At 39.3% G+C, this 14,608-nt stretch overlaps 1 protein-coding gene across 1 annotated transcript; it reads left to right on the top strand.

The window, feature by feature from the left end:
* Positions 1–371: 371 nt before the first annotated feature.
* Positions 372–14,493, top strand: iqck (IQ motif containing K; the record flags this gene model as incomplete). The annotated part of the gene is made up of 7 exons (XM_079253061.1): positions 372–417; positions 1,001–1,098; positions 1,844–1,896; positions 2,022–2,099; positions 2,636–2,720; positions 9,565–9,676; positions 14,474–14,493. The coding sequence occupies 7 exons, from the start codon at positions 372–374 to the stop codon at positions 14,491–14,493; spliced, it is 492 nt and encodes a 163-aa protein (XP_079109187.1).
* Between the last annotated feature and the right edge of the window lie 115 nt (positions 14,494–14,608).

Below are 14,608 nucleotides of genomic sequence, written 5' to 3'. Positions count from 1 at the left end.
CCTGGTAAAAACATTCATGACGAACCTGCAGCGTTACCAATGTTAAGCTATTTGCTACCCTCTAGTGGTGAGTTTGGGGAGCACACAGGACTGTACCATGAATATGCCATGCTGAGAACAACGCTGGTAAAATGACCTTCTGCCATATCACTCAAATTAGCGCATGCGACTGTTTCTCTTTGGACCCGTTTTTCAAAAAATAAAAATCTACTAAAAGATTAACATTGTGAAATTTAAAAAAATATTATCAATAATATTGTACAGTCGCTTTCCAGTCGCCGCCTCCCACTGTTTACACAGGAAGTTTGGTAATGGTTACTTCCTTGGCAACCAACAGTTCTCTGGAAACAAAACGGCACGGAGGGTAAATAATGGCACAGATAGATGAAAAATCCCTTTGGCAACAAGTGTGTGAAGGTAATGTTGCAATGACTATATATATATATATATATATATATATATATATATATATATATATATATATATATATATATATGTGTGTGTGTGTGGTGTGTGTGTGTGTGTGTGTGTGTGTGTGTGTATATAAAGTTGAAAGAGAAAAAAAAGTTGATTTGTTTGCTTTTAAAGAGTTTGAAGCAGAGATCCCCAGTCCTCACACTGCTGTTTGGACAAATAGCGCCTCAGAGAAATCTCATCTTTCCAGGTTCCCCATGTCCCACACAATCACAACAAACCAGGTGAGCTGCACAAGTAAAGCCAACAGTATTTGTTGTATTTACTTTAATTTTGTCATTAGCCTTACCTTGCAGTAATTGTGATTTTATTAGGGTTTTGGGGCTGGTGCTCCTCTTAAAGATGTTGACCCCCCTGTTTTCCACCCTGCACGCTCTGGTTACTCTGATTTTCTAAAAGCTCAGCCTTCTGCATCATCTTCTCAAATCTATGAAAGTAGGATAAACATTGCATAGTTTCTGAATTTATTAATCATGTATCAACATGCTGCATATTGCATACTATGGTCTTTTTGTGTTTGTGTTAGGTTCTGTCTCAAGTTTCTTGGAGAAGAGAGTGTTTCCTGTGCTGCTACCAGGACTGGAGGCTTTGCTCAGAGAAGCTCAGAAGCAATGCTGTTTTGAGGTCTGAATATCTTCTCTGAAATATATAATTGGAAAAAAAAAACACTGGCCATATGTAAAAATGTAAATAGATAAAAGCAAACAAGCAGGCAGATTTTGTTTTAGACCTCATGGCTTAGGGATGACCTTGGCGGCAGCACATGTCACTCTGAAACCTGTATATACCGTACCATCACCAATACTGATTGATAAACTTTGTATTAATAACAAGCTAGTTTTAACAAGCAATGAAGCAAAGATCTCTGCTCACATCCATGCACCAGTTTGTGTTGCATAAGTTTTCACATTCAAACAGTAAAGATTATTCCCAGAGTTCTTGCAACAATTAGTTAATGGAGTCTTTCACTGACTGGTTTGCCTCTCCCCTGCTTGGCCCTTTCTGTTCATCTTTACTGTAAACCTTACTGTGAGATGTTTTATCAGGTGTTGTTTTATCAGTATTGCACTGACTATTTCAGTCTCTTGTTATCCCTTTCCCAGCTTTCATTTTTAAATGTTGCTGGTATCCGGTTCATATTTAGCATAAAGATAAAGGATTTTTTTCTTCATATTATTTTGAATGTTTAAATAATTACCACTATTCTCTTTTTTCAGATTTTAAATAGTCTTTTGGGATGCATTGAACATTCCCGTCCCCAAAATGAGCACTTTGTTGTTTCATTGAACACTGACACCTATATTTTACTGAAAACACTGTTTTTTTACTCCTAAGAATTTTTTAACGCTTAACCTTTCTTCTGTTTCAGAAGAAAATGACAGCATTTATGCCCTGTGACTTTCTAACGGAGTGGCTCTACAAGTAAGGGCCCTCCCACACATCTCTCTCCATCACACCTATCTCCTTTCACAACACAGCTTCATTCAAATGTCAACTTGTTAGTGAATGATCAGAAATCATGTGTCATGTTTTTCGTCTGTCTTCAGTCATAACCCTCGCAGGCAGGGACAGATCGCAGTGAACTTTCACGACATTCCTTTTGTGAAGAACTGGCTCAGCATGCAGTGAGTGACTCATCAACCCATCGCTCTGTCTCTCTCTTTCTTTTACACATACACACATATATTTTGGGTGCAGTTATATCTGGAAATATTTGACTATTGACACAATTTGTGTTGGTTGTGCTTATAGAGGTACTTATCAAAATATATTAAAGTTACAGTAATGTATAATGTAGGGACTGAAAATGCAGTTAGCAGGTGTATTTTTATGGTTACGTAAGAATCTATTCTTTAATCTCATATTCATGAAACAACTGTTTCTTTAATAAAATTGAATTAAATCACTGAAAATGTATTACTGTGCAGCGGATACTTCTACTGTCCATTACCAAAATACAGTTTACAAGTTGCTTTGCAATTTTTACAGCTGTTAAACTTAAAATTATAACACTGAACACCTATATTAGTTAGTGTAGCACACTGAACTAGTGTGCAATGAAACATTCACACCAGTTCAGTGTTTCATTTGTGAGGAGAAAGTAATCAAAATCACTGCTGCCTCATCTCATCTGTTTTGGTTTTTTTTCTGTTTCCTCCAGCCCTAGGCCTCCCATCCCTCTGTTTCTGCTCCTGAGTGAGGAACAGGCTGCACTGCTCATCCAGGCTTTCTGGAGGGGATATAAGGTACACTAGGCAATGTTCTTTATGGGCTTTCTGTACAATCCCATGTGTACTGCAGTTGGGGGTGCAGAGACAGCATTGGTGGGAGTTAAGCTGCAGGTCCTGGGATGTGGCTGATAACTCTCATAAAGAATGAAAAAAAATAGATTAAAAAAATGTCAGAAAAACATGGGAAATTTTACATTTATATGAATTTCCACTCACATATTCTTGTGTCTGTAGCAATACACTTGTCTTTTACACTGACTGAGGACATTAGTGTGTAAAAAACAGGATTATTAAGAAACAGAATGCTTGAAGGAATAATGAAGTCAGTCCTTAAGATCAGTGAGTCTTTCTTCCTGTAGTTTGTGTGTGTGTGTGTGTGTGTGTGTGTGTGTGTGTGTGTGTGTGTGTGTGTGAGTGAGTGTGGTCATGTTAGGTTACAATAGACATCCTCCTGCATGTGCTTTACCCTACAGAGGGATCTTGTTGTATAATACCATCTTGCTGGAAAGCCTGTCTTCCACAGAGGCTGCAGTTTCATTCACTGATTATGTCATCAGTGATGCCAGGCTTTAATTCCTTCCTGTGTGGGCGTTGTGGCACTCTGATATAAATAGTCGTACACAGACACAGCCAGAGGCAAACAGCAGCAAATTTTGCCTCACTCTCACACAGATAGCTACACAACCTTCTGCAGGGTCAGGACAAGCATGGGTCATGTTTTGTTTATTTATTGGAAGGTCTTCATTTATGTCTGCTTTTGCTGTCCTATTTAAGCTTCATCTTCTTTGTGGAAATCATAATGAGAAACAGATGCCAGCTGCATTATTACAGTACACGATAAATGCACTCAAGCATGCAGCATTTTGGGAGGTGCACTTAAAACAGGTGATCACTGCATTTGTGCAAGTATCAAGTTTTGGACTGCACTCGTAACAGCAGGGAGCAGCACTCTTGTTTAGGCTTTCGCAGCTCAAGATCCAGTTCACCACAGCTCACATGGTGGCAGCATTGAGCCAGCTGCTTGTCCATCAGCACTGTTTACTCCAAAATGAGAGAGGGTTCAGAAGGGCCGCTGTTGACACTGTAGACAGGCACCCCAAGGGAGCTAGAAAGAGAGCAACCAGAAAGAGACATATAGTCAGTGGAGAGGGAGCAGGGGATTATGTAGAAGGATGAAGCTATGTTTGGAACATTGTCAGATGGATGACAAAAGGGAGGAGAAAGGCAAGCTGATGTTGCAGAGTAGTGCCAGATTAGGATTGGGACAAGATGGAAGAAAATCTGCAGTTAGCTTAAAAAAGAAAAACACACATAGGTGAGAAATACTGCACAGTCTATGTCTGCAGTTAAAAAGATTTTCTTCTCACAGGCTCAGAGGGTCATGACTTATTTAAGGGACACAAGGTGGAGGTATTTTGGGTTTACAGAGTCCTGACAGGGACTGCTGTGTGTCACAACTGCTTTTTCCTTGACTTGGAAAAAAAAAAACTGCAGTTAACTGTACAAAAAGCAGCAGAGCAGAGACGAGGACATCCGAAGTCAACAGTGAAGCAGGAAAAGTACCCTAAAACTTGTACTGGGATATGCCAGTATGTAATAATTGAACATAATTATTTATAGTCTCCAAATTGTAATGTTTTTACATGATTGTCCAATCAGGACATTGTTCTTCACAGATCACATATCTTGGTGATCAATAACAAGCTTCATTTCACTCAAATATGCTCCAGTGTGAGATTTGTAAGTACTACTGAATATTTTCACGGGTTTATTAGAGTATAATAGGATTATGGGATTTTGTGCTACAATGTTCGAGCAGTATAGGCTCAGTTCTCCTCACCCCCATCCCCTTAACTTACATACTCTCTTTTTCCCCCTCACTTACTTGGCTGTTATATAACCCATCTGACGCAGCACTGACTCCCTAACTGCAGTGAATGTGTGTATTTGAGTAAGTGTGTTCTGGTAAAAAAAAAAAAAAAAAAAAAGACAGACAGACAGACCAAATCCCAGGATGCAGGGATGGAGAGTGTTTTCATCAAGTGGAATTTTATCCCTCCATTATTAATCTCTGTCAGCACAACACTGACGACTGAAAAAGAGCACCAGTGCAAATGATGCACACATACAGTCAGTCACACAAACTTGCTCACATCTATGACCCAGACAATGTGATTGTCTCTTGTTCCACTCATGTATAACTTTAAAGAGCTGCTAGGCCTAAACATATTGCATAATCGTCTTTACACCGTGTGCCTTATCCCAACTCTAATCCATTCCTCCATGCCTGCTGTAACGCACACTTGCATATATGCACATAGTCTCATACTCTTTCTACATATGAGGATTACTCAAGTCTGGTCAGCTGAGTTAGAGCAGAGTGGCTGTTGTGTAATAAACCACAATTAAACTGTCAATATTATGAGTTTATGGTAAGAGAGAGGATTGCATTTACTTCACTTATACTCACTATCTCAAGTTGCAGGTTCAGAAAGATTTATTGAGCAAACACACATGGTAGCTGAGGAGCTAATTCTTTTCCACTTCTATAAAAACGAAAACTCATGTCATATAATCTGTGTGTCCAGTGAAACAGAACCCACCAGTGATATGAGATGTTTTTCTTGCTCATCTCAGTCGTGTTTATTTTTGTCCCTTTTTTAAATGCAAACGTGTGTGCTATATGAAAAAAATATTTTTACTGACTTTGATACTTCTGTGGTAAACACAGACCCTCATTGTTTATTTGCTGTGCTTCACTAAACTAAGCAAGTGACTTGTTCTATTGTCATTGTTTTTGTTTCCTGTTTTATGTTGTAAGGTCATTCCTTTGTGTTCATTTCCTGTTCACTACACCTGGTCTTGATCATCCCACCTGCTCCTCATTGGGATATTATCCCTCAGTACTTTGGTTTGGTTTGTTTATTTCCAGACCCGCTGTTGTTGTCTCCATGCTGATTTCCCTTGGTTTCCTAGTCCTGTTTTTTTTCTCCTTTTTGTTTCATTGGTTAGTTTTGTTACTTCTGTTACTTTCCAGTAAGAATATCCTTTTCACCTGGCATTTGACTCCTGCCTCTACATCCTCCATGTATACTGAAGTAGTTTTTGTCACAAACCTACATATACATTTTTATCTATTGGTTTTAGGATCTTTATTTCTATCATTATTATCATTGTTGTCATTAGCTTATTTGTCTCAAGATTTTCATCTAACCAGGGTATACCCTCCCCCTCTTTTCCAGGATACAGCCCTTAACCTCCTGCAACCCTAAATTGGATTAAGTAGGAACTCAATGAATTAATGGATTTCAGGTTCTTCTCTTGTTGGACTGGCCCAGTTGTTGTTGCTGTAAGAAATGGGGCATTGCTTACACACTGAGTGGCGTCCATTCAGTATAATAGAGTTGACTGACAAATTCTGTACACACACACACACACACACACACACACACACACACACAGTCACACCATTGAACTGTATAGTCAATAGCAGAAGTAGGTCTGTGATTCCAGATGAATGATCTGAGGGCAGCAGTAGATGAATAGTTTGAACTGATGTTCAGGGTTAAGTCAGTTGACCAGTCACGTGCAGTGAAGTTCATGCAGAAAGAATGTCACAGCCACTCAGGACATTCAGGAACTGCTCTCTTTTCTGCAATAAATGGAGTACAGGATTATGTTTGTCTGTTTGGGCTTTAAACACCATCGTAAGGTCACTGCAGCCATGTAGTGAGTCTACAGAGCCATGTATCAAACCACAAGGTGACGAGCTGCTTAAGCCTTGATTCAGGCATCACTTGACATAAAGATGGATGAAATGTGAAGAGAAGATGGAGCAAAGTGGTGTTGTGTCATATTACGACTTGTTGGTGTTGGTGATTATTACTGCAGCCAAACAAGCCATTCTGCTGCAGTGTGATACTTTAAGGGGAGCTCAGTCTTGCAGGCAGGTTTGTACAAAAAATAGAGCAGCTTGAAAGGCTGTGCAGTGGGGCTGAAGTATGCATTTGAGAAAGTGTGCACAATTATGCAATTTGTGGATGTGTGGTTTGTGTATGAGGTTGTGCAGCTGCCGGTGTTGTAAGAAGATGTCGGTTGGGCTCAAGATGGCGTCCATCTTTCCTGCTTTTTTTGTAGTAATGTGTGATTTTTCAGTATGTGGTTATTTGCTTATGGTTGTGTTTTTGCATCTCAACTAACACATGTGGATGTCTGACCCTGCAATGTCTGGACAAATTTTCCAATCACTTTAATCCATGCCTTCATGCACTGTACACAACACGAGATGAGTGACTCACACGCAGCACAACAGACACAGCCACGTGTGCAGTGACATTAGTGACCATAATAGCATACTGTGGTCACAAACTAAATGAGTGTAACAAGGAGGTATGGTGAAAACATGCACACATGTATAAAAAAAAAAAACTAAAATAAAATTTTATGCACAGAGGCTGCATAATAAACTCACACAAAGAACACAGATTGTCTTTATACACAGGGTCGAAACAGTAGCTTAACCCAGCTAATCAGCTGTGCTGATGCACACAGACAGGTTTAAAAAAAAAACAAAAACACTCACACGCTCAGCTCAGCTCTTTGTCTCTGTCTGCCACACACAAACAGTCAGCATCCTGTATGAAGCCTCTATAATAAGCCAGCTTTCCCAAGCCCGAGTGTCATGTGTGACACACTGTTCAATGCTCAGAAAATTTTTCTGCCATTTAGGAGCATCTGATTGCAGCAGATGCAGAATGACAGATAAAATATTTCTAAGGGAAACAAATGGGAATAGACAGAGAGGAGGAATGGCACATGCACACTGAAAGACTGCACAAGAAGGTGGTGAGCAAACACAACAGACTCCAACCCCCAACCCGTCCTGACCCTCACCCCTCATTTCCATTTCTATGCTTTTCTCCCATCAGCAAGAGGGGCTGTTTCAGCACCATGACACCCAGTGAATTAGCTACTGGAGCTCACTGGTTTTATCCATTCCTCAACCAATGGCCAGCCTTATATAACAGGCCCACTTTCATACCCACGAATAGCAACACTATTGTTGCCACCCAACCAGGCTCTTGGGAGAATGTTGGGGTCGAATGGAGCAGTGGGAAGTAAGACTGGAGAGCGGAGATGTGGGATGGCATGCTGAGGAGAGAGGACAGAGGTGGATGGAGAGGGATGAAACATTGATGTGTTGGAGAATCTCAGGAGGGTGTGAGGTGTTGATATGAGACACCAGTGACTGAAGGGGGGAGAAGATAAAGAACAGCAGTGAAAATGGAATCAGAGACTGAGCTCTTTAGGGACATTTTCCTTTAATCTTAAACAGCAAACCTCTTTAGTAGTCTCAGGAAACCCAGAAGCCCACACATAAACACACAACAGATACAGGGGTTTCCTCGAGGATCAAAGACAATCTACTGATACAGGACAGATTTCAGAGAAAGCATGCACAAGAAACTTTCATCACTGTTCATGAAGTATTTTCTCAGATATTTGCAGATTCTGGTTTGCTATGCAAAAGAGATGAACACATTTTCTCCCTCGAGTTCATATTCAACATATTCTCATTTACTTGATGACTTACCACTTTCAAGTTGCAACCTTTTGATTTCTTGATATAAAATTAGAAATTTTCTTAGAATAACTCCAAAAGGGTTAATAAATTTATGAATTGATAAATTCATATAATGTTACTAATTAAGATTATATGGTGAAATTAAGGTAAACAATTTGCCACTAGAGTAATATTTTTCTAAGCCACATAGAAAAGTACAACTACATACCAACAATTAGAAAAAGTTCTTCAGTGTCACTAAAGTGAAATACAAATTCTTTAATTAAAAATATTCACAAATTGAAAGTCTCACGTATCAATTTCTTAAGTAACAGGATCAGGATCAGCTAATTGTCCTTGCCACTAAAACTGAGGAGAAGAAGATTCACTTAATACTGAGATGGCTTTTGCTGGTGCTCTATTTTCATGTTATACAGTAGCTTATTACTAATGCATAAACATGCAGGGAGCATTAACATATCTTTGATGACTGAGTTAAAGCTGTGTCCTGTCAGGAGAAGTTGTTTTCTGGATGTAAATTATGTTACGTTACTATCATTAAAAAGTTTTTGTCTTACTGTGCTGTAGTAAGTAGTCAAAGATGTCAGTAAATATGCTTCGTTACATTTCATCCCAGTTGTATGTACATTGTTGGGTTGGGGGGTGGGTGCTTTTGTGTGCTGTATCTGTACACTTGTGAGAGATCATGAATGAATACGAGCGTGTTTTTAATTTGGTTACGTTAAGTGCCTTTGTATATTAGGACTTCTGTTTATTTTGATGTTGAAATTATTTTAATTTGATATTTAATTACGTTATTTTTTAATGAACTTTGTGCTGTTCTTTATTATGAGAAATCCTCTATAAATCAGTTATGATATGATTAGATTATTTGAAAGAAAAAATAGAAATAGCATTTAGAACTGAGAAATACATCCACAGGAGGGTTTTTATCTGATGGCATCATTATGAAGTTATTTCAAGTTGTTGGTGTTTGTTTATATATGTGTATAATATATTCGTTATAAACTTGATTTACTGGCTGGTGTAAATACTGTCACTGACCTGACACACAATGATGGTTTGTAATCAGACTATATATCTCAGCACAGTAAATGAGCCATTTTCACTGTGTAGCAACAATATATCAAAAGAATTATGAGCAGGCAATGTAAATGGGTCACTTTGAACCCTGTCAGCTTATTGGTACTCATTAGTTTGCAGTCTAATAAAGCTATTGATGATGTTTGCTTGTTTGCATGTGCTTCTTTTGCACATGTGCTGCTGCTGTTATAGATTCGGGCTCGGCCAGATGTGCAGGAGCTGCGCCAATGGCAGAGGGAGCTGAGATGGAACCGTGACTTTGCCAAAACTGTTGACCGTTTTTGGGCGCGACAAGAGAGGCGAGGTGAGCATGCACGCACCCACACGCTAACACAATGGACTTAGTCACGAGGTATCACTAAAAAAAAAAAAAAGGCCCCAGTATCCTTGCAACATAATACAACTGACCTTAATTTTCTCCTGTGGCCAACAACATCCTGCTTTCATGTTAACCTCTTATGAGATTACAAAAAATAATGCATAGATACCTACTCATTCATGTTTATGCAAATGCATGCTTATATAATCTGCGTCAGCCCTGCATAGCACAGCCTCACACACCTAAACTGCCGCAGAGATACAGTATTCCTCCTGACATTGCTTTGATGTTAAAGCTCAGAGATGAGGATTCTGGCAGCAGTGACTCAGAAAGAATGAGGGCAGTGGCAGGGATAAAGACACAGAGAGAAGATTGCAAATAAGAAAGAGAAAGGATGTCTACAGGGCTCAGGGTGTGTTTGTCTGATGAGATGGCAAGGGGTGGGGGTGGGGATTCATGCAGAGAAAGAGAGGAGTTGGAGAAAAGAGGCAGAGAAATATAAGCTGGTGTGTCTGTGTACGGTGCATACATGAAGGATGGAGCACAGCAGCTGAGAATGCACACCCGTGTCCGATGTGACTGACTGGCATTAGAGCTCAAGGATAGAGGCGAAACTTTGTCCTTGGAAAGACACACAAACACAAAACACTGCAAGTGATTTCAAACCAGTTTGTGCCAGACTACAATTTAGGTTCTATTTGTCCAATAATTTGATTAATGACAGAGGATCTTTTAATATGTGACATATAGATTAACCTTGAAAGGGTAAAGCTATTGTTTGTCTTTTTGTTTTGTCTACACCAAACTACTTCTCACATTTCACCACACACAGGTTGTTGAGAATACCTGGGCATCAGTTTAGCACGCAGGGGATTCCTTTAGTGTAAACACAGGCTTCAGTAAGATGGGGAAATGTGGCATCTAATGCATACCTAACAATATCAGTGTGTTTTACTTCTTTTGTTAAAAAAAAAAGTTGAATATGAACCAGAGTTTGTGGTGACAGTAAAATCAACACTATTTGAACCTATGCTGCTCGCAGAGATATTTCTGTATTCTATATATTCTATATTTTCTACCTCGGCTGCCTCAACAACATCACAAAACTCTCCTAAATATTTAAATTCTGCTTCCCAGTCACAGTTAGGAAAAGCTTCAGAATCATCTCCAACATGTCTTGCTTCTGGTATGTTATTATTATGGATGGATGTGATGTCGTATCCAACAGAAGCATCATTGCCAGTAGATGACCAACCATTATCCTCAGGGGGCAAATATTTCCCTTCAGAGATGGTTAGTAGCTAAGAAAGTACGACATTGAAAAACTAATTGTAATTTTCTCTCATTGACTTTAAGCATTTTCTCATCAGCTCTTTCAAATATCGTAAACTTTGACAGACTAGCATTTGCATACCTTGATGACCACAACTCCTTTATCCCTAAAAGAAAATACGCACCTTTTTCTGCAATACACCGTAGGGCCAAAAAAATCACAGAAGACAAAGAACTTTTTCATAGTTTAATGCAGCCAAATGTTAAAAATAACATATGGCTATTGGAGAACATTGTTACTGGTAAGCCTGTTGGATCATTAGCTACAAATAGTGCATTTAAATACACCATAACAATATGTATGGTTCATTGTATTGTCTACATGGAAAACTCCCCTGTTTATTCTTTTAGTTTAGTTCAATCAGCTTTTTACTACATATGACATCATACGAAATGGCTTGTTCATGGACTGCTTACAAAAGCGTCTCCCTATGTGTCAGCATTGGTTTAATTCCCACAATCCCTCTTGCTTAAGTAACCAAACAATCCAGATTATTATTCTTTCATTCAGGTGTGCTAAGGCAAACTGACAACAAAAGTTCATCTGCAAAGAAGATCCACCCTAACATGCTCATCAAAGCCAACCATGAATATTTGTATCACTAACATGGAACAACTCCATCATAAGTGCAGGTTGTCCCCACACTGACACATTCCACACAACAAAGGCGTTCGCTGTAGCCGTGGCAGGCCAACGAACATTCTTCCACTGTGCTGCTGCTGCTGCTGACCTGACATAATAGCAGGGGCCTGGGTGTGTGTATGTGCATGTGTGAAAGAGCTTGTGAGTTTACAAGACAGTCTGTCCAGACAGTTGACCTGAACAGAAACTTAGATTTCTTCAACACAATCTGAAATGGAGAAGAGTGGGAAGGAACCAGAAAAAATTTGTGATGTAGAGGCTCAGAGGGAGGGGAGGAAGGACAATGCTGAAGCTGCAGATTGTTTGCTGGTTTAGCCTGTTGTTGCTGTGAGCGTAATGAAGCGAGCGCCGATGGATAAATGAACTATGTTTAGTGCAAGAGACAGAAGCTGAAAGAGGTTGAAATTATTTAAGGAATCCCCACCCCCTTCCCTATGTGTGCAAGCTCTTTAAGTTGATCCAGTAACAGCTGCACTCATTTCATTTGACCCCAGCATGCAATACCTCTTCTGCCATTCCGTAGCCTAAAATCAGAATTAGTCAAAAAGTTATGCAAAAAAACCCAAAACAAAACAATAAGGCAGAGATAAAAGAGCAGGCTCACACGGGTATGGCAAAAAGGCTAAAGTTGACGGGTCACTGGGCAGGTGTAGGTTTCAGCAGTCCATGAATCACTGCACGACCGTTCTTCAGTACAACCTGGTTGAACAAAGCAATATAAACCCTCCTGTGCAAAAGCCAGAACAAATTTGTTCCTATCTGTCCAGTATTTCCTTTAAGAAGTTAGTCTAATCCTCATTTTACTGTTTCAGATAACATGACTTTAAAAAATGTTGCCGGTGAACTTGATGGAAGAAGTACCTGTAATACAAAAAAAAAAAAAAAATTATCTGAAATGGAACTGCTGGGATTGACTGGCAAGCTGTCCAGGGTGTACCCAGCCTTTCGCCCAAAGACTGCCGGGTTAGGCTCCAGCTTCACCGTGACGCTTTATTGGACTAAGCGATTAGGAAAATGAATGAATGAATAAAATTGAACTTTAAATGCACCAGCTTGTCTTTAAAAAAATAAGAAGGATTTTAAGCTCTTAATTTGAAGTTGCACAACTTGTAAAGTTAGGTACGGCGTGTTTTAAAAAGAGGCTTATCCAAGCTGTGTTTACCCGATTAAATTTTTTGTAATAAAAGTAAATCACAAACCTAAAAATATTTGTTTTTGAAATCATATTGATGCCATAGCATTTATTATGTACATTTCTAGGGCCACTGTAGCCCTGTAGTGTAATGAGGCTGAAAAAAGTACAACTTTAGGTATGAAACCACACATTGCACATAAGTTTTGCTTTACACACCGCATCACATGCCAGCAACTGGAAAGAAACACACTGTCATGTTTTGAAGAGAACCATGTCGGATCAGAAAGCCCAAGATGACATTATTAGAGGAAGAGGAGAACAGAAAGAGACAAAGGGACTGCGCATGAGATAAGACAAAAGACATCGGACTGACTTTTAGTTACTGGAGAGAACTTCAAGGACAGATAGGATGCAAGATGGATGCTGAATCAACTATCATTAGGGGGCAGCAAAAAAAAATCTGTCAACCTTTCTTTACTGTCTTGAATCTGGTGCAGTTTGAGTTTATTTTTGTTTTTTCAATGTATCGATTTGTTGCATTTGAAAAATTGTCACAATTTTCAAAAACCGCTTATTTTGTGGTGTGAACATTTCTACACGCTTCATTAATTAGAATTAAAACAACCAACACACTAAAGATACCATTCTCGTTTGTTTCCAGTGGGTTTCATGATGACAGATCATCTGGAAAGATCCCAGCATGGCAGCTGTGCTGTGTCCATCCAGGCGCCATCCCCTCACTCCTCAGAGCAGCTAGGTCCACAACTGGGAAATTTCCTGACTGTAACTGAACCTGTGGAAAAATCCCAGTCTCCATCTCAACATTGAAACACTTGGGCAGACGCGATGCCACAGTTAACAGAAGTCATTAGCTGTGTGGACACTGTTTTTCCTGGTATGTTAAAAGCTTTTAAAGAATATTAGCTTGATGTCAACCTGGCCAAAGTGATCTTTCAAATAAGTCATTGTAAAGTCTGTAACCAGTTGGCTGTGTCCAGACAAGAATTTATGTCCAAGATCCACGTCTAATCATTTTATTGCTCTCTTTGCCTCTTTGATGTATTGCTTCCTTTTATGAGTCTTACCCAACAAATGAATGCCATACAGCTCAGTTCCCATTATGCTGTCAGGGGGAACCTCCAGTAACAGACTTAATATTATCTCTCTGCACCTCCAGCTGATTTCTCACCGTGAGATAACCATATTTCCTGGATCTGTCTTTTTCTTTTTCCTTAGCAATACATATCACTCTTCAAGAGAGGTTATAGCATCTCCATTTAAGCCAGGAATAATAGCAAGACTTGCCTTTCAGAGTAACACTTTCTATGTTGTTTATCAGGAGTTGAAATGACCCTGCCAGGGAAACAGACAATTAAGAACATCACTAAGATAACTGGTGGATGACTTGACAACTTTTGAACACAGGAGCAAAAAATCTCTTCATTTTTTCAATTATACTAGTTTGAAAGGTTGCTCATTTATCTTTGTCATACATTTTAAAATGTTTAAAAGAAGAAAAAAGGAAGTAATCTGCAAACTTACCAGTAGAATAATGTCTCCTCCAAGCTCACATCACAACATGTACATGTTTGGTACTTTTTTTGCTCATGCTGCATTTTGTTTTTGTGTCTTATCACATGACAGCAAAGCTGTTATGGTTGAATTTTTGCAGTGCCCCCTGCTGAGCCCTAAACCTTCAGCTCTCTGCTATTTGTGTCTGGTGAAGATTAAACATCTTCTCAAATGTCACAGAGCAGCTCTGAAGAGCTCATGAAATCTGATTTACAAAAATGAAAAGGATGCACGT

This window comes from Telmatherina bonti, assembly GCF_933228915.1.
Source record: "Telmatherina bonti genome assembly, chromosome: 14".
In the NCBI taxonomy this organism is placed as follows: Eukaryota; Metazoa; Chordata; class Actinopteri; order Atheriniformes; family Telmatherinidae; genus Telmatherina; species Telmatherina bonti.
This window is presented reverse-complemented; position numbering and strand designations above follow the sequence as displayed.